This window comes from Myotis myotis, unplaced genomic scaffold, assembly GCF_014108235.1.
Source record: "Myotis myotis isolate mMyoMyo1 unplaced genomic scaffold, mMyoMyo1.p scaffold_m19_p_8, whole genome shotgun sequence".
Classification (NCBI taxonomy): Eukaryota; Metazoa; Chordata; class Mammalia; order Chiroptera; family Vespertilionidae; genus Myotis; species Myotis myotis.
This window is the reverse complement of record NW_023416390.1, coordinates 46,662,004-46,681,701: the sequence shown is the minus strand read 5'-3', so window position 1 is coordinate 46,681,701 and position 19,698 is coordinate 46,662,004. Positions and strand designations below refer to the sequence as shown.

The 19,698-nt window shown below is 36.7% G+C and overlaps 1 protein-coding gene across 1 annotated transcript in view; it reads right to left on the bottom strand.

Annotated features, from left to right (window-relative positions):
- TLK1 (tousled like kinase 1) overlaps positions 1–19,698 on the bottom strand; it is a 160,271-nt gene that overhangs the window by 79,672 nt on the left and 60,901 nt on the right. Inside the window, exon 3 of the mRNA XM_036318543.1 lies at positions 11,011–11,082. Coding sequence (XP_036174436.1) covers positions 11,011–11,082 — 72 coding nt within the window. The remainder of the gene's footprint in view (positions 1–11,010; positions 11,083–19,698) is intronic.

Below are 19,698 nucleotides of genomic sequence, written 5' to 3'. Positions count from 1 at the left end.
TGGACATCCCCTGAGGGGTCCCAGACTGCGAGAGGGCACAGGCTGGGCTGAGGGACCCCCTGCCCCCCAGAGCTCGAATTCCGTGCATGGGCCTCTAGTTTAATATAAAAGTGTATGCATATGCCCGGCTGGTATGGCTCAGTGGCTGAGTGTTGACCTGGGCACATGCCAGGTTGTGGGCTTGATCCCCATGGGGCTGGGAGGTGGGGAGGGCGGGAGGGTATGCAGGAGGCAGCTGCTCGATGATTCTCATCATTGATGTGTCTATTTCTCTATCTCTCTTCCTCTCTAAAAATCAATAAAATATATATAGTTAAGAAACTTTTTTAAAAAGTGTATGTATGCAACATTTAGGGATCCTATCACTAAATAAGAGAGCATTTCCTTGCTATTTAAAATAAATCCAATGAATGTATCAGTAATCTTGAGTGTGGCTTATTTTCTGTTGTATTGCCTTTATTATTTAGTAATATGTAATACCCAAGTTGGTAGAGAGCTAATAAGACAAAATTGGGTAGCCAACTAACTAAAATGTGTGTTGTCTTACTTCAAGTGTGCCAGTTCTTTTTTTTTAGTTTTAGAGAGAGAAAAGGAGGGAGAGGGAGAGAGCGAGGAGGAGGAGAGACGGAGGGGGAGGGAGAGGGGAGGGGAGCAAGGGGAGGGGGGAGGGAGAGGGAGAGAGAGACATCAATGTGGGAAACATTGGCTGGTTAACTCCCATACATGCCCCAACAGGGGATCGAACCTGCAACTTGGGTATGTGCCCTGACCAGAAATCAAACCCGCAACCTATGGGACGATGCTCCAACTAACTGGGCCCAGTTCGTATTTTTAAAAGCCTGAATGACTTCTACTCCCTTCACAAATATACAGCATCCACAACCAAATCAGTACATAAGAGAAATACAATACTTAAACAATCTTGCCCTCGCCCTAGCTAAATCCACTGGTTTGGCTCAGTGGATAGAGCGTCAGACTGCAGGCTGGAGGGTCTGGGTTCGATACCAGTCAAGGGCACATGCTTGGGTTGTGGGCTTGATCCCAGTAGGGGCTTGCAGGAGGCAGCGGATCAATGATTCTTTCTCATCACTGGTGTTTTTCTCTCTCTCTCTCCCTTCCTCTCTGAGATCAATAAAAATATATTTTAAAAATATCTTACCCTCAATTTTTAAAAACTACCTAACTTACAGGGCCGGCATGGATGTGGTTGAGGCTTGACTTATGAACCAGGAGGTCATGATTCGATTCCCAGTCAGGGCACATGCCCAGGGTTGTGGGCTTGATTCCCAGTCGGGGGTGTGCAGGAGGCAGCTAATCAATGATTCTCTCTCAATACTGATCTCTCTCTCTGTTTTCCTCTCAGAAATCAATAAAAAATATTAAAATACAAAAATAAAAACTACCTAACTTTCCATCCTCACAGTCTGACTTCTTAAGGTCGTCCTCTCTAGACCCATTTTAATTTGCATTCACATATATTTAAAAGGGGCATATGTACTAAGTCTTCAATATTGATGAAATGCAATACTGTTTGCCATTTTCGTATTTACGGAGCATAATGATTTGGAATTTTCCCTTCTCCGACTTTCCCTTTAAGGCTTTAGTTGTCAAAAAGTACAAACCATAAAATTAAAATATTTTCTCCTCTTTTCATATAATCTTGTAAGTTCTTTTCAAATTATATAATCAGAATAAAATAAACATATAGAGTAACTGCTGTGGGGAAAAGAAATTTTCAAGATAACTTATTGTGGAAATGTTGGCATTTTCAGAGTAGTTATAATAGTAACACTTAGAACAGTGATTTCATAACCTTTTGCCCATTGTGACACTTGTGATAGCGTAACATGGTCTTGTATAGTATTCCTATAGGCATTTCCTTGAACTCAAATCCCTAGTGATTCTTATACAGTTACTAGAGGCACAGTGCACGAGATTCGTGCACGCAGGGGGGGTGTCCCCTCAGCCCAGCTTGTGCCCTTTTGCAGTCCAGGAGCCCTCGGGGGATGTCGGACTGACATTTTTGGTTGCCACAATTGTGGGCTACAGATATCTAATGCATTAGTCGGAGATGCTGCTAAATGTCCTACATCGCTCAGGACAGCCCCACCCCAAGAATTATCTAGCTTCAAATGTCAGTAACATTAAGGTTTAGAAACCTTGTTTTGATGAATACATAAGAATCATTTGTAGTTAACTCAAAACTACCATGCTATAACTATAGTGATGTTAAATATATTTGTTCAACAAATATTTACTGACCACCTATTATAATTGAGCACTATACCAAGTTCCACTTTAAAGTATGTCTTCAATCTCTTTTAAAATTTATTTTTAATTTTTAAAAATCCTCATCTGAAGATGTTTATTGACGAGAGAGAGAGAGAGCGAGACAGAGAGAGAGAAAGAGAAAGAGAGAGAGAGAGAAATATCAATTGTTTGCCTCTTGTACACGCCCCAACCCAGGACCAAACCAGCAACCTAGGTATGTGCCCTGACTGGGAATTGAACCCACCACCTTTTACTATATGGGACAACACCCCAACCAACTGGCCAGGACAGTATGTCTTCATTATTAAAATGACCTGGCATTTTTTCCTTCTAATCTTGTTTTCATCAATCAGTATAGAACTTTCTTGCTCTAAAAACAACCCACTATCTACATTATGTACTCTTATAAAGTGAAACATTTAGCAGCTATATGTCTGCTTGATAAATAAATGGCTTACTAAATTATGATTTCAAGATTTATAAGAAACTGAAAGATTACCTAGACAGAGTATATCAGAATTTCTAAGCGGGGATCCTTTTACTTTGACAAAGCTTCCCAGATGATTCTGATACACACAGTCTTCCACCTTTATAAAAACAGAGTCACAGAGCCAATGCGAGACCTACATTTGGCTTCCAGTTGACTTTTCCTTCCAGGAGACTAAGGACACATATAGATGATCAGGATAGACATCTTTCCTTTGCTGTGAACCCTATCACCTAACATACTTGAATACAGTTCCTATAAGAGCATGTCCTTTAATGTATAATGGTAGAATCAAATAGTGGTTTTTTTTTAATGAAAATTTTACAGAACAATTCCAGGATTTTTATAAAGACTTAAATCCTGTAAATTTACAAAATTGATTATTAGTTGTTAATAAGGGAGAAAAAAACAAATTTATTCCTCCACTGAGATAATGCATTTATTAGTGTTACAAAATAGACAATTTTGGATGCACACACAGAATACTCTCCTTCAAGACAACACTGATATTGTACATTGTATACAGCAACATGTTATATACAATGTCAATAAAACAAATGACATGATACTTAGTAAGATTTATGGTTTGGCCCACATAGCACAGTAAGAAGTGAGAAAATACTACCAGCAGGAAGGTAAGTAAAAGAGAAAACAGCAGAACCCATCAAATAGAACACCACAAAGATAATTTCTCAGGATAAAAACATTTTAGAAAATAATGTAGGTAGAAGAATACAAAGAATATTTCTTAAAAAAATGACTAAATGTCTAACAATCTTGAGAAGCTAAACAGATTTAAACAGAATAAAGTAAGAAACCAGGTAATTTATTCAGGGGGAATAGGCATAAAAATGTAACTTTCAGTGATATTTAGACTATATATAATTAAATTCATTTTCCAAGTTTTCCTATTTCTTATTGGGTGCTCAGACTAAGACATTAAAAAAAAGATTTGTCCAGATTTTAACATACACACACACACACACACACACACACACACACACACACACACACTTATACTCACATACAACTAAAATTTTAATAATAAAAAAAAATCAATCTAAAACCTAAAATTTAAGGCCAGTATTACCTCTATTTTCAAATAGAATCTTAACTTCCAATCAATCCTGGGTACTTAAGTGTTCACTAAGAAAACATTCAAACTAAATACCATTAAGAGGGGGGAAAGGAAAAAGTAGAAATGGGTATGTATATAAAAACAAGGTTAAAACAGAAAATGCTCTTATCACTCTCCAAATATGGCCAATCTACTAAGATCAGAAGACAATTCATTTAATCAGTTTACACATGTTTGTGTAACTTTAAAAGACCTTTTTCAAAAAAGGAAAATTTACATTTACAAATCTATTATATAACTCTATAAACACTACAACTAGTTCTAGAAATGGAAATAATTACCTCCTAAAAGCCAGGTATAAGTTAGTTTTAGGTCTAACTAATTCCCTAGTGTTTTTATTTTCTACTTCCTCTAAAACATACACATAAGAAATCAAACAAAATGTGACCCTTTAAAAAGTCTTAAAGAAAAAAGAAAAGCCTTAATGTTTCAAAGTATCTTCAATACTATAACTTTAATTCAAATGAGGGGGAAAAAAGATTAAGTTCCAAGACTACTTCCAAAAACTTAATTCAAAGATAAAGCTAATCAGATCTTTCATAAAATGGCCTCCATTAATCGTTGTTAGAGGTAAATTAAGACAATCAAGGCATAATATATATATATATATTATATTCTTTCATTAAAATTATTACAATGCTGAAAGTGGATCTAAGTTTAAATGTCTAGATGCAATAAATGTCCCAGTTTCTGCATATCTATAACTTAAAATATCCTTAATCCTAAATAAGTCAAAAATACCTGAATCAAAAATAAATAGTAATTTAATGCCAATATGCTAAGAAAGGGGTCATAGAAGGTTAAAGAACTGATAATTATCCAGGAGAAAGGGAAAAAAGAGATGGACTATATTTTAAATTGTTCAACTCTGATTCAAGTCATACAGAAGTTTATAGAAGATAAGTATTAAGGATTAAATTGAGGCAAAAAGAGAATAATTTGATGTGTGTCTGCTTTACAAACATTATTTTGTAGTATATTGTATGCAAACACATATGCAAAAATAGACTTAAATGTGCTTAACATTATTAAAGATGATATAACTCAATGATATTTATATTCAGTCTTATATTCAATCACAAATATCCCACCTTCGTAAGAAAATAGAGAACTATATTCTAGAATATCCCAAAGGAGAAGTAGGTTGGAGGAATGGCTAATGTTATTAATATTCATTATAAATTCCACATAAGCTATAAGATATGTAATTTATTTTAGCAGTTGGGGTAAGGTGGAGAGGGAACAGCAATTGTATAGCATTTCAAGAAAGTAGAGGTCTTTGTGTTTAGACAAGTAAGGGTGGGTCCTGCAAGAACTGCAGAAGGTGGATCAAGGCAGGTTTTAAAATTTGGAAAACACTGATAACCAATAACATGGCTCCTTCTCTTAGCCTCATAAAATAATCTGGACTTTTAGCTAGCAGATAAATCAGAGAGACCATGTTTCTAACTCTTTCAGGCATTCTAAAAACAATTAAAAGGATAAGTGAGCCTTTTCCCTTAAACTCCCTTCTTTGTCCCTCCCTTAAAAATCTGTATCATTCTTCTCACACCCACAATCCATTCCTGGTTCTCTCCTTTGGCTGATAACCTCTTTTTTTTACTGTGAAGTAAGAGAAAGGTTATTAGGTGCCAGAAGTTGGTCCATCCTTGCTGCTTGACACAGTCGCTGCAGGAGAGAAACATCTGCACAGCATATGTTTCAAGGGACCTGGCGTATATGGCATAGTGTTCTTAATATGTTTGCTCCCCTTAGTGCTGTGTGTTTTAACCAAGGTCACCTCTCCGAGAAAGGTTGTTTCCCCAGGTAGGGATTTTTCCCTGAAGTTAGGGAGGGGATAAAACCCCTTAACTAAGTGCCAGGTGGGTAGTTAATCACTTTAACTACAAACAATCACGCTTAAGCTACATAATCTTTACTCCCTGGAATGGAGATAAGAAACGCCCTAACCTTTGCAATAGAAATTGACAGGATTAAAATCAACTGGTATAAATACAGATGTAACAAGACAATAAACACCAGAACTTGGCTGGGGATCCTAGACAGAACTTGGCTGGAGATCCTAACCAGAACTTAGCTGGAGATCCTGGCTAGGCTGCTGATCAACTGAACGCTGTCTCCGTGTCATTCCTTCTTCGCCAACTCTGTCCACACCTTTGGGGACCCCTGGACCTGCTGGGGTTGGACCCCAGCAATTAGGTTTGGAAATTCATCCATCAAAAGAAAGGCTGTTCCTTGTCATTTCTGCCTACAACTAACCCTGCCCACCAAGGTCTGGATCTCACCATTCATACCGCTCTGAGGAAAAGGTGTTGAGTTTTGGTTCTCCTTTCTCCTTTTTCTTTGGCACTTTCCTTAACCCATCATAGCTTTGCTATGACCCTTTCCTTAGCACGTAATATGGCAAGCCTGTTAAGACTCTCAATATTGTCTCCTTTCCTTTACAGTAAAAATTCTGCCAAGAGCTGTCAATATTTGTTGTCATTATTTCATTTTCCAATGCTTCCTTAACCAACTATAATCTGGAATCTTGCGCCCATTAATCTACTAGAACTAAGCCTAAATGACAAATTCTTAGTCACTTTTTACTGTTATTATCTTGTGACTTCTGTGACATTTAATTCTACTCATTCTTCTTCTCCTCTTTCTTCCTACTGTCCACCTCCTTTCAGCACACCCATCTGGCTTGGTAACATCTCCTAGAGTTACACAAACTATCAGGATGAGTTCATCTACAAAAGCAGGTTTTAAACTTTTGGATCTCAGGGCTCCTCTACACACTCTTAAAAGCTATTGAGGACCCCAAAGGGCTTTTATTTATGTGGTTTATAACTATCAATAGTTATCATTTTAGAATTTAAAACTAAAAAGCATTTAAATGCCAGAATACACAAGTGCAGAATCCACAAATTGTCAGTGATGATATCATGTATCATACAGCCTCTGGAAATTTTCACTGTAAGCTCAGGAGAAAATTAAAGTTTTACAAAGCCAAATATGTCTTAGCACTGTTATAAAAACTGACCTTGTGAGTCCCCTGGAAGAGTCTCAGGGACCCCCAGGAATCCTCAGACCACCCAATCATTTCACACCTATGTAGAAACTCCTAAGTCTTTCTCTCTAGCCTGACCCCTTTCTTTCCTGAGTTCTCACCTAAAGTTATGTACCTTTAAAAAATCCTAGGCTCTTCCCTTTCCTTCTTTACCCTCATTCAATATTCATCAAACTACTGATTCTACTCTTAAAATCTAGTGGAATTTGAGAACTTGTTAGAGAAATGCAACCCCCACCCCAGATCTATAGACATAAGAACCCTCGGTAATTCACTTGCACATTAACCTCTGAGAGGCATGAGCTGGGTGGTGATAGCATCAACAACCAAAGTGAGAGAATCTGAAGGAGAAGAACATTCAAAGGCAAACTTAAGAACTCTAAATTAGAACTCCTCCCACTTGAAGTTTTTCCTCCTAATAGTAAACCATGGAGGTTTGGAGTTTTGTAAAGGCAAAGTATTCCAACTGAGGTTTTGCTTCCTTCCAATCCTATCCCCTCCACATTGCCACCTGGAGAGGGCTCCTTCATCTCCACTTTGTCTTTTTCCTCCCTGCTTCAAGGACTTTCCATCACCCAGATAAAAGCCCAAATTCCTTATTATGAAATAAACGGCCTTTCAAACCCTGACCCCTGCCTACCTTCCACCCTTCTTGCACATCCTCCCTATACCAGAAGTTTGCAAACAATTTGAGTCACCTCTGCAGCATGGTATTTTTTCTAAGCTCCTCAGGGGATCCAGCTGGGGTTGAGAATCACTGCCCTATGCCATGAACAAAACTATCTGCCAAACTTCCATGCAAAAGCACGGAAGTCTCTCTACTGCCTTCTCACATTTTGCCTTTAACCTCTGGAATGAATTCACAGCCTTTCCTAACAACTATCATCTCTTCTTTGAAGATCTCTCTTCTCTTTCCCCTCCTCTTCTCCCTTGCAGGCAGGTGGGATTATGGGTTTCTTACTCTTTGACCCTATAGCACTTCGTGCTTACATCAATTACAACAGCCCACACTGTTTATAAAGCAATCTGTCCTCTTGTGAAGGCAGAGATAATACACTATTCATCTTTATATTCTCTGTGCTTGGCACAGAGGTTAGAAGATAACAGATAATAAATGCTCAATGAAAATACAGTAAATTTTTGAATAGACCTAGATTTATGTATAACAAAGCAAAACAAGATCAACACCTTCCTACCTACTGGGTGATTTCATTAACAAAAGGAAAACCTTTTTTGGTCTATAATTCTACATTTAGAAATAAAAGGCTAATTCATATATGAAGTGATTCATATATTAACTGAAATGAAAATTTTCAGTTGAAGTAGATTCAATTACCCTAATAGCAAATATCAGAAGCTTTTCAGTTTTAATAGTAAAAGGATAGAAGAAAATAGGTTTCTGAGTATCTGAAGAGAGTAGGGAAAACTAAGAATCTTCATAAATACTAAAAGGGACTCAATAGATAATGTCTAATTGATGAAACAAAATAGCAAGATATGCACATTATTTACATTATAAAACGTAGAAATAAGTATCAGGAAGAAAAGCTAAAAAACAGAATGTGGGGTGTGGAAAGGGTGGGTAGCCAAAGTAGAGTCCTTCCTGTCTGGCCATGAGGGAAGGAGATGGGGGTGCAGAGGGCCAGAGGTCTTCAGCCTTCCTGTCTGCCCCAGGCCAAGTCTCTACAGTGGATGGAGTCTCTTGGTCAAAGCCCTGCCCACTTATATGAAGATCACAGTTGCCCTTTCTTTTAGGGAAGAGGCCTGGCAGAGGGAGCCCATGCAAAATGTTCCATTTTTAAAAATTAAATCTGATTGAATCTGTACTTTTATCATTAAAAAATAATAATAAATAAATATTTTAGCAGTATTTGTTCATAAAAACAAAAACTATTATTTTTTAAAAAGTAATGATCAGGGAATGGATTACCAAAAGAATAACATCAGAAGACGATGGAATACTACATAAACTCTACTACTTACTGGGAAAAAAAGTTCTTCTGCAATTTAATGTTTACTCCCAACAACTTAACTTAATGGCCTATGAATATCTGTATCTTGATTTATATGAAATTTTACCCAAGGGAATTCATTAATTAAGGTATGTAGTATAGAAATAAAACCTGGGAATCATTTTCCAGATATGTAGCTTCTTACAATGGAAAGACAAAAACAACAAATTTTTTTGCTTCTTTAAATCTTAAGGAAAATGTATAATCTGTAGTCATTTCTAAAATATTGCGCCACCTGACTTAATCATTAATCTTCTAAAACTTCCAGATAAAGAACACAGAACAGCAAAAGTCAAAAGAGTTTTAAGATTTTCTATTGCTGTCCCTACTGTCAAAATTTCTATATAAATAAAGCTCAGTATATTCAATGTTGAACCAAATCCTATTTCACTGCAAATGCCACTATGGTCTTTAAAAAACAATAACAAATCTATATTTTAAATTAAAAATATAGCCAAAAGTGATCCTTGGAATTCTTTAAAGAGTGGTATTTTCTTATAACTGATTCTTTTGAAGGAATTAAATACTGCATCTATAAAGAACATAGAAATATTATTTTTTTAGGTGATCTAACTTTTTACTATGTTTTGCTATTTAAAAAATAAAAAATAAAGAACACCAGATTTGGTGAATGGAAAAGGGAAATATCTAAAATTATTTTACTGTTCTTTATAACATAAAAGCCTGTGAAAGAGGAGGCATGTGAAATTACTAAATAGACTAAAATCTGGAAATGTCAAGAAATATTTCAAAGTCCAGGAAATATAAAGTGAAAACATTCTTGATATAACTTTTGAAAAACTGTACTTTTGTCTAGATCTAAACCTACTATTTTTAAAGGCTCAGTATAAGAGTGTTAATTAAAAAAAACCACAAAACTGAACTGTGACAATCTGGTGCTACAGGGGCTACTAACGCTTACCTCAAGGGAACCTACTGCAGATAAAGTCCCGTCACTTGCACAGTCCTTTCAGCTGCCTGCCAGTTGTCTCTGTGGAAGGGAAAGCCTGATGAGTGAGAGCCCTATGCCACACTCCTTTGGAGTGTCAGGGTGCCTGCACAGAACTGCACACAACTGTCTACCTAGAGATTCCTAGATGCTTTCCATAACACAGGGCTTAAAAAGAGGCCACCTTTGGTATTGCCTTTCCACTGAACACCAAAACTGAATAGCTAAGAGTTTCTGAGTGTTAACAACTTTTTGGTATTAACAAGGTGATATATCTACACTAATCCAAATAGAAAAAAAGACTAAAATGGATCAAATAGAAATAAGTTAACATCGACAGGGAAAACACACACAGACACACACATACAAATACACTGAAAAGTAAGTAACAGAATTCTGTAATCTGAGAAGAGACAGTATTATAGGCTATAGCCACAAAAACTAAAGTTGCAGCATCAACAAGTAAATGCTAAAACTCAAAGCAATTCCTGTCTATACATTTTTAAAAGATGCCATCAAGTATATCATGCTTAATGTGAACTATCCCATGGATTGAAATGACTACTTACAAAATCCAATGTATTTTCTCAGTGGGGTCAGTAAGTGGGTGGGAGGAGAGGACATTTTTCAGATATTTTTAAGTAAGAAAAGGGAAAACCAAGAGCATGAAATTCCAAAAGAAATTTTAAAAAGAGGGGAAAAAAAGCCCTTATATCTGTATCTTAGAAAGTAAACAAACCCTTACTCAGAGCCAAACTAAGAGGAAAGTATAATAAGAAATAGAAAACTGTGAAGCAATGTATTTCAAAAACCACCCTCAACTACTAAAATTATGAATGGCTAGTAACTTGTCTTCCATTAAGAACACCTATACCACAAGTTCAGCTCCATAAACAAAGAAACTATATTTTCTTTCTAATGACAAATACAGTCTTCAGTCTGAATGCTGTGCTTCATAAGGCAGAGTAAAATGCTCCTACAAAAATTTAAAAAGCATTAATATTTAGCATAAGAACTGAAGAAAAAAACCTATTTTATTTTTTAAAAAGGTGATTCCAACTTTGACTTTAATAGTACCATATTTAAAATGAAGTTACTTACCTCTGATTCTTTGTCACTTAAAGATCCCAAGCTTCCAAAACTGTGATTAGAGCTTTCATTATTTGTTGAAGCCTGTTAAAAGATTTTTAAAAAGGTAAAACTTAGGAGTAATTTTACACAAATACTATACACAAATACTATATCTTCATAAATTAAAATAAAGTATGATTCCTTTAAACAAGGAAGTCAAATTAAGTAAAATATAAGAAATACCAACCTCTTAACACTATAAATATCTTGGGAAGTTTTACCAAGTCAATAAAGTTCTGCTGTATTTTAGGGACGGACTCATTACTTGAGTTTTTAGAATACCAAATTCAGGAGCAAAGGAAATGTGCTCTTGTTAGATAACAAGATCCCTAAAACTACTATTCAACATATAAAATCTAATGCTTCCTTAACTAAAGTATTATTTGTGTTCCTTACTTCTCTTCACAATCTTACCAAATTCCATCATATCCCATCCACGCCCATTTGCCTCTTCATATTAACAAACTAGACAATCTTTGGTTGGTTTGTTTTCGCTTAGTGTTTTAAGATTTTTTTTTTATCATTTTGACCATTTTAATTGCTTCACTCAAGAATTTCACCATTTCCTTTACAATATTTTAAATTGTGACAAACAGAAATGTTATTATTTTGCGGATGATGCTTGCTATGTTTCCAATATGTTTTATGCTTATTGTTTGGACCAACAATACATTAAAGCAATGTCTTACAGGGATGATTAGACCAGGGGATGACAGGCATGCCAATGATGATGCATGAATAAACTTCATGTGGAAGCAGGTATCCTTATTTCCCTTCAATTTGTAAGAGTAGCTGCTAGTCCTACCATTAAAAGGTTGCAAGTTTGACTACTGTTCAACTACTTTCAAAACTGGTGACTCAGAGCTATTTCATACATGTTCAGTACTATGCTGGACACTATAAAGCCAATTTTCAACACAAACAACATGCAAACTAATTAAGATTCAAACACTATTTAGAGGAAGTTAAAATCTAATTAGAGCAAGATGATCAAACTTCAAACAAAGAACACTGTAAACAGCAATTAAGAAGTGATAAACTATAAAGATTCAGGGACAATGGAGGCGGTGACAATGTTTTTCATTATCCCTAAGTCTCCACATAAAAATACAGTATAAACCCCAAACTCACACATAACATTTACAACAAAACTGGCTCACTAGAAATCTCCCCAAAATAGCAGATGGGAACAGATTACCGACAACCACAGCACCTGCATGGTATGAGAGGAAGCAAAAGGAAACAGGGTGTGGAACAGATTTGACAACAGAGACTCCCAAAACAGCAAATGCAACTGACCACTAAGGCAGTTTGAGTACAGAAGCTGTATCTGGAAGGGTTTCTGCCCTTTCCAATAGTGACTAAGTGCAAGGGGTCCATGAACTCTGAAGAAGTTAGAGCAATTTAGTCCTATGAACTCTTAAAACTAATCCCTCACTAAGGGTGTCACAGTAAGTATAAACTACTGGGTGTGAAAACAAAACTAAGCCCAACAGGTACAATGAAGATACAGAAAAAGAATATAAAAATAACAAGTGGGGAAGGAAGCAAAGCTTAGAAATCTCAGGAATTACTTTTGAAGAGTGCCCAAAAACAGCAGCAGAGGGAGCTCTATAAGAAAAGTCATTCTAAACCAAAACAAAAGCAAACAAAAAAGGTAAATAAACAACAGAAAATGATGTAGGTCATCCCATGAAGTTATTATAAGAAAAAAGACAGTAAGATATAGAATACTGTCCTGATAATAAAAGCATACTAGAAACATACACATTTCACAAAATAGGTGAAAACTAACCTAATATTTCAAAATGAGCTAAAAGACATTACTATAATGACTCAAGACATGAAAGAACATAAATCAGATTTCAAAAAAAAAAAAAAACCCTCAGAAATAAGGTAACAGAACCTAGGAAAGCTTTAGAAATTGGGAAAAAATGGGTTCAATAATGAAGATTAAGCCTGAATGAAACCAAGAGAAAATAAATACAACAGATAATGATTTAAGAGAACTAGAAGGTAAAAAGGAAGAACACTTTTGAAATCAAAAGAAATGAAGAGATAAAAAGAATGAGAGAAAGCAACAACTACTGAAGCAACAAAGATCTAACATTCAGGTAACAGAAGTCTTTAAAGAGCACTACCAGAAGAAAACAAATAGTAGAACTGTAGTTCAGGAAATCCTCTTTGAAAAATTTTTAAAAATTGAAACTACTGCCTGAAAGTATACAATATGCACCTCAGAATATTTGATTTTTCAAAGGCAGCACTTTATGCCAGAAGAAAATGAAGTAACATATTAAGATATTCAAAGAAATGTGAATAAAGTGTTCTATATCCAGTAAAATTGATTTTTAACATATAGAAGGCATAGACTTATCAAAATGCCAGAAATCAGGAAATAATGCTCTCTTGAGCTTTCCAAAAGAATCCAGACAACTTCAGATCACCAAAATGAAGATTCACTGTAAGAACTGATAAAATCAATATTACTTATTGATAAAGTTAAATAAAAGATATAAGGCCGAAACTATGAAATTTAATGGCTAATGCATGCAAAGTTATTAATAGTACAATATTTTAAAATTGGGGGATGGAATTTTATGGGAAGCACAAGTGAAAAAACTTTGAATTGTTTTCAGTAACCACTGTGGCCATTGTGATAGTACAAGTGTAGTTGCTTTGAGGTTGCCGTGTGTATAGGAAAAAAAATAAATATTTATGTGATATTCTAATTCTATCATCTGGTTTACATCCTTAAGAACTATAATTCTTGATATAGAAGTAAAATGATGTGCTATAAATAAAAACCTTGTAGTTCTGATTTGAATTGGAAGTATCAATATAAATTCATGAGATATTTTTACCTTTTAAAGCAATTTTTAAAAATACAGATTCTGCCACAGGGAGTAACAGAATTCCTTATATCAGACCGATGTTCCCATAGATAACCATAAATTCTGGAAAAATATATAAAAGACAACTATCTGAAAGCACGTGAGCAACCAAGAGTAGACAGAATCTGGATAGGAGACATTTGGAAGAAGGGAATAGACTAGGTGCGTTTCCTGTATTTACAGTTTTTGCTGTAAAGCCCCTAGTGCAGCGGTTCTCAACCTGTGGGTCGCGACCCCTTTGGGGGTCCAACGACCCTTTCACAGGAGTCGCCTAAGACCATTGGAAAACACATATATAATTACATATTGTTTTTGTGATTAATCACTGTGCTTTAATTATGTTCAATTTGTAACAATGAAACTGGGGGTCACCACACCATGAGGAACTGTGTTAAAGGGTCGCGGCATTAGGAAGGTTGAGAACCACTGCCCTAGTGTGAACTGCAGAGCAGCTGAAACTTGGATCATCACAGGCAATCTTACTGGCTTGAAAAACCAGGATGAAGCTACCACAGCAGCTAGAAAATAAAGAACCAAAGACAGAGTTGCAAATTCTGCATATTGTTTCTATCCAAGTCTCTAGCAGCTGGTCACCGATCTACACAAGAGTGGAACAGACTCTAAGCAGTCCAGATAAGGCTAAAACAACTGAACAGAAATGTTAGCTGCCATCCCCTATAGGGAGACATAGTTTAGATTTCAGTTGAGCCAAGTTAATTCTTTCCTAATACAAAAATACCACCAAAAAAATTAATATTCAACAGAACACTAAACCAAATCCCAAAGTCACTCTAATGTATCATTCACAGTGTGCATGATATAAACAAAATTTCTGAACTTATGAAGAAACTAGTGGCCCGGTGCACGAAATTCGTGCACATTAAAAGGGAATTAATTAGGGGAAATATTTTAATATTGCTATTTGCCCTTTCTCTATAATAGAAGTGTGAGAGATGAAAGGAAATTAGTAAAATGTATATGAAAACTATATTTATTAATAAATAAACAGTAACAAAAAGATATAACAACAGAGGCATGATATAACAAAAACATGATACGAAAACAAAAACATGATATAAAAACAACAGTGATGCAAACAATGACTGATAAAGTGATTAAACTTATTCTAATATCTCCCTGTACACCACATTAGGAGTGAAAACACTTTCAGAGTGCTTGACCAATTTCCCTTGTGCTGAAGTATTTAGAACTTTAACGTCACATGCTCTTCGAACTCGAGAGAAAGCAACGTGCAACTGACCATGTGCAAAAACGGGTTCAGGTAGGAATATGCCTACTCTGTCTAGAGTTTGTCCTTGTAATTTATTAATAGTCATCACAAATGCTGGCATCACGGGAAACTGTTGTTGAATCAATTTAAATGGGAGGCCAGTGTCAGATGGGGACAAATCAATTCTTGGAATCAGAACAACCTCTCCCTCTGCAGATCCTGTTAATACTTCAGCTTCGATAATGTTAGGTTGTAATCTTTTGATAATAAATATGGTACCATTATAAAAACCCCATTTACTATTGAGATTTCTTAATAGCATGGTGCTTGCACCCACTTTCAATTTTAATTTATGACATGGCATTCCCGAAGGAGTAATACTATTAAGAAATTCAATGGGAAAATTTCAGCATCATCTGTTGAATCAATGGAATCATTACTCAAATATTTATGAAAATCTCCATCGAGTATATCCAAAATTTCTTCATTTAATTTTTGAATGTGCTCATTTTTTGGACAAAGAATTGCACTTTTAGATATATTTTTAATATTATTCATAGATATAGTATTTCCCAAGGTAGCTTCAATAATAGATCCAGCCCTAGCCGGCTTGGCTCAGTGGATAGAGCGTCGGCCTGTGGACTGAAGGGTCCCAGGTTCGATTCTGGCCAAGGGCACATGCCTGGGTTGCGGGCTCAATCCCCAGTATGGGGTGTGCAGGAGGCAGCCAATCAATGATTCTCTCTCATCATTGATGTTTCTATCTCTCTCCTCCCTTCCTCTCTGAAATCAATAAAGAAATATGTATTTTTTTAAAATGATAGATCCATTACAAATCACAGGGGATTTCAATAATATCCGTTCCTAAATGAAAACTGCTATCAAGTTTGCCATCCCCAAGTTTTACTAATCATCCACTATAAGCAGAATCCTCTGATCTCATATTTGTTGTAAGAGACAACTTTCTGAAACATCCCCAAATATTGCAGTACTTTAAACTCGTTTGTACTATGGCTGATCGCATAGCATGCGGTACAATACTGAGACATTGTCAAAAATCCCCTCCAAGAAGGAGAACTTTCCCACCAAATACAACATTCAGACTCATAATTTCTCTTAGTAATCTGTCTATGGCATTTATAGCATGACTGGATGTCATGGTGCATTCATTAATAATGAGAAGTTGGGCCTTTTTAATAGTTTTAGCAACTTCACTGTTTATATTGGGTCTAGAAATTGAAGTTTCATTTAATGAAATTGGTAATTTATATTGGGAATGAAAGGTGCTTCCACCAAGAAGTAAATTTGCAATTCCTGTAGATGCTGTGGGTAAAACTACCACCACGACCTCTAATATAATGCATTAAAACTTTATAAAGATATGCCTCCATGCTCCGAGGGCCAGTTCCTGCCTCAAACCTCGCCCTTCCGGGAAACAGCTCAGGGAGGGTGCAGCCCTTGGCAATGTGACCCAGGACTCAGTGCCTCCATGCTCCGAAAGCCGGTTCCTGCCTCAAACCTCGCCCTTACTGAAAACAGCTCAGGGAGGGTGCAGCTGTTACTAAGAGGACCCAGGACTCAGTGCATCCACACTCTGAGGGCCGGTTCTTGCCTCAAACCTTGCCCTTACAGGAAACACCTTGGGGAGGGCGCAGCCGTTTCCAAGGCAACCCCTGCAGGACTGACTTCCTTCCGGTTGGTTGAGCCTCAGTCGTGACGCCTTACACCCAGGGTTTTTATATAAATAGATATGAAAATGTGACCCATACTGAAATTTATTCTCTAAAATTAAAAAAAAAAAATCACTGGATGGGCTTGACATCAGAATGTAGAACAAAGGAAGAGAGAAAAATTATTGAAAGTAGTTGATGGAAGCTATGCATGTATTTGGAATCACAGAAGTAAAGAAAAAGCAGCAGAAAAAGTATTTGAAGAATAGCCAGAAAATCCAAAATTTGATGGAAGGTGTTAATTTACAGATTCAGAAAGCTCACAGATAACTCCAAGCAAAATAAGTACAAAGAAAATCATACCTATTAATCTTCTCAAAGAGCCAACCTTGTTGCATTAATTTTTCTATTATACTTTTGTTTTCTACTATAGGACACCCCCCCCCCCACAAATGTATACACACTTTGAATAATTCCAATGGGTTAAATCTGAAAAGAAAGAAACATCAATTGAGCTATCAAAAAAAGGTGTGTAGCCCTGGCTGGTGTGATGCAGTGGTTAGAGCACCAGCCAAGCACTGAAGAGTCAAGGGCACATACCTGGTTGCAGTTTCTATCCCAGCCCCATTGGGGTGCGTGAAGGAGGCAACTGATCAATGTGTCTCTCTCAGATTGATGTTTCGCTCTCTCTCATTCCCCTCCCCCCTTTCCAATCTCTCCGAAAACCTATGGAAAAAATACCCTGGGTGAGGATTAACAAAAATTTTTTTTGAAAAGTGTGCATACATTTTTTTTTTTTGGACACCCTGTATTTTGTTTAATTCTGCTCTAACTTGAATAATTCCTTCCTTCTACTGACTGGGGTCTCATTTGTTGTTCTCCTAGTTCTTTTAGGTGAAACATTAGGTTGTCTATTTGAGATATTTCTTGTTTCTTGAGATAGGCCTGTAATGATATAAATTTCCATCTTATTAGCACTTTTGCTGCATCCCAAAAGTTTTGATGTCATACTGTCATTCTCATTTCTCTTTTTATCTTTTGACATTTTTAAAACTTCTTTGACCCCGTTGTTTAATGAGCCTCTGTTTTTTCTGCTTTATTTTTTGCAGATTATTTCCAATTTCAAATAATTGTAGTTGGAGAATACAGGGGGATATCACTCTTCTTAAATTTGTTGAGGCTAGTTCTGTGTCCCAACATATGGTCTATCCTTAGAAGGGTCCATGTGCATTAGATAATAACATATAATCTGATGCTCTGGAATGAAAGGCTCTGTAAATGCTGATTATATCCATTTGGTCTAATGTGTCATTTAAGGCCTTACTGATTTTCTGTTTGAATGATCTAGTTATATCTGTCAATGGGGTATTTAGGTCCCCCACTATAATTGTGTTTCTCTTAGTTTCTCCCTTTAGTTCTGTTAGTAGTTGCTTTATATATTTTAATGCTGATAAGTGTTACATCTTCTTGATGTATTATTATTACTATTATAAAGTATCCAATTCTATCTTTTTTAAAAAAAATTTATTTACAAGAAAAAGGGAGAGGGAGAGAGAGAGATGGAAACATCAATAATGAGAGAGAATCATCAATCAGCTGCCTCGTGCATGCCCCACACTGGGGATTGAGCCAGCAACCTGAGCATATGCCCTGACTGGGAATTGAACTGTGACCTCCTCCTGTAGTAAGATTTTTGGTCAACACTCAACCACTGAGTTATACCTGCCAGACTGGGTTTTGTTTTTCATTCAATCACTACTCTGCTTTTTTTGTGTGTGTGTGTGTGAGTTCAGCCCATTTACATGTAGGGTAATTATTGATATATTTGTGCACATTAAAAGGGAATTAATTAGAGGAAATATTTTAATATTGCTACTTGCCCTTTCTCTACAATAGTAGTGTCAGAGATAAAAGAAAATTAGTAAAATGTATATTTAAATCTCCCTCCTGTCAGAGTCTGGGGCACCCCGTGGGACCTAGAATCAAGTCCTCACCCACCACCCGTACATGCTTCAAAAACGCAGGGGACCCAGACCCGGCTGGCCCCACCCATCAAGCCCCTCCAGGCAGGGGGTGCAGCCTCAGGTACCCTGTCAAGCCCTGCCAGTGAGGGGTGCACCCTCAGGTCCCCTGGACCGGCGCCAGTGGCGCGGCCTGAGGTTCCCTGTCAAGCCCCACCGGGCAGGGGGCATAACCTGAGGTCTCCTGGTCCAGAACCAGGGTGGGTGGGGGGCACTGCCTGAGGTTCCCCATCAAGCCCCATGGGGCTGGGGGCGTGGTCTGAGGTCACTGGCCCAGGCCGGGCATCATGCAGCCGCAGGTCCCTGCTGTTCGGTTGTGATGTTACAGCGTCCTGGCTAATTTGCATATTCCTCTATTATTAGATAAATGAGGATTTCCTATAGCCATTTTACCTTTTGTTTCTCGTAGCTCTGTGTTTTCATTGTTCCTTTTCTGTTATTTTAGTTTGGTGGTATTCTATGACTTTTTTCCTTGTTTCCCCCTTTTTTGTCGTGTGTCTCAATTCTAGTTTTTTTTGGTGTAGTTACCACTAGGGTTTATGTAAAAGAAAGTTCCATACTAGGTAACATCACAGGCAAACTACTGAAAACCAAAGATAACAGTGAGATATCGCTTCGTACCTGTCAGAGGGGCTCACACACACACACACACACACACACACACACACACACACACACACCACCACCACCAACAACAACAACAACAAGAAATAATAAGTACTGACAAGGATTAGAGAAAAGGAAACATTTGTGTACTGTTAGTGGGATTATAAATTAGGGCAGCTAGTATGAAAAGCAGTACGGAGTTCCTCAAAAAATTAAAACTAGGACTACCATATGAT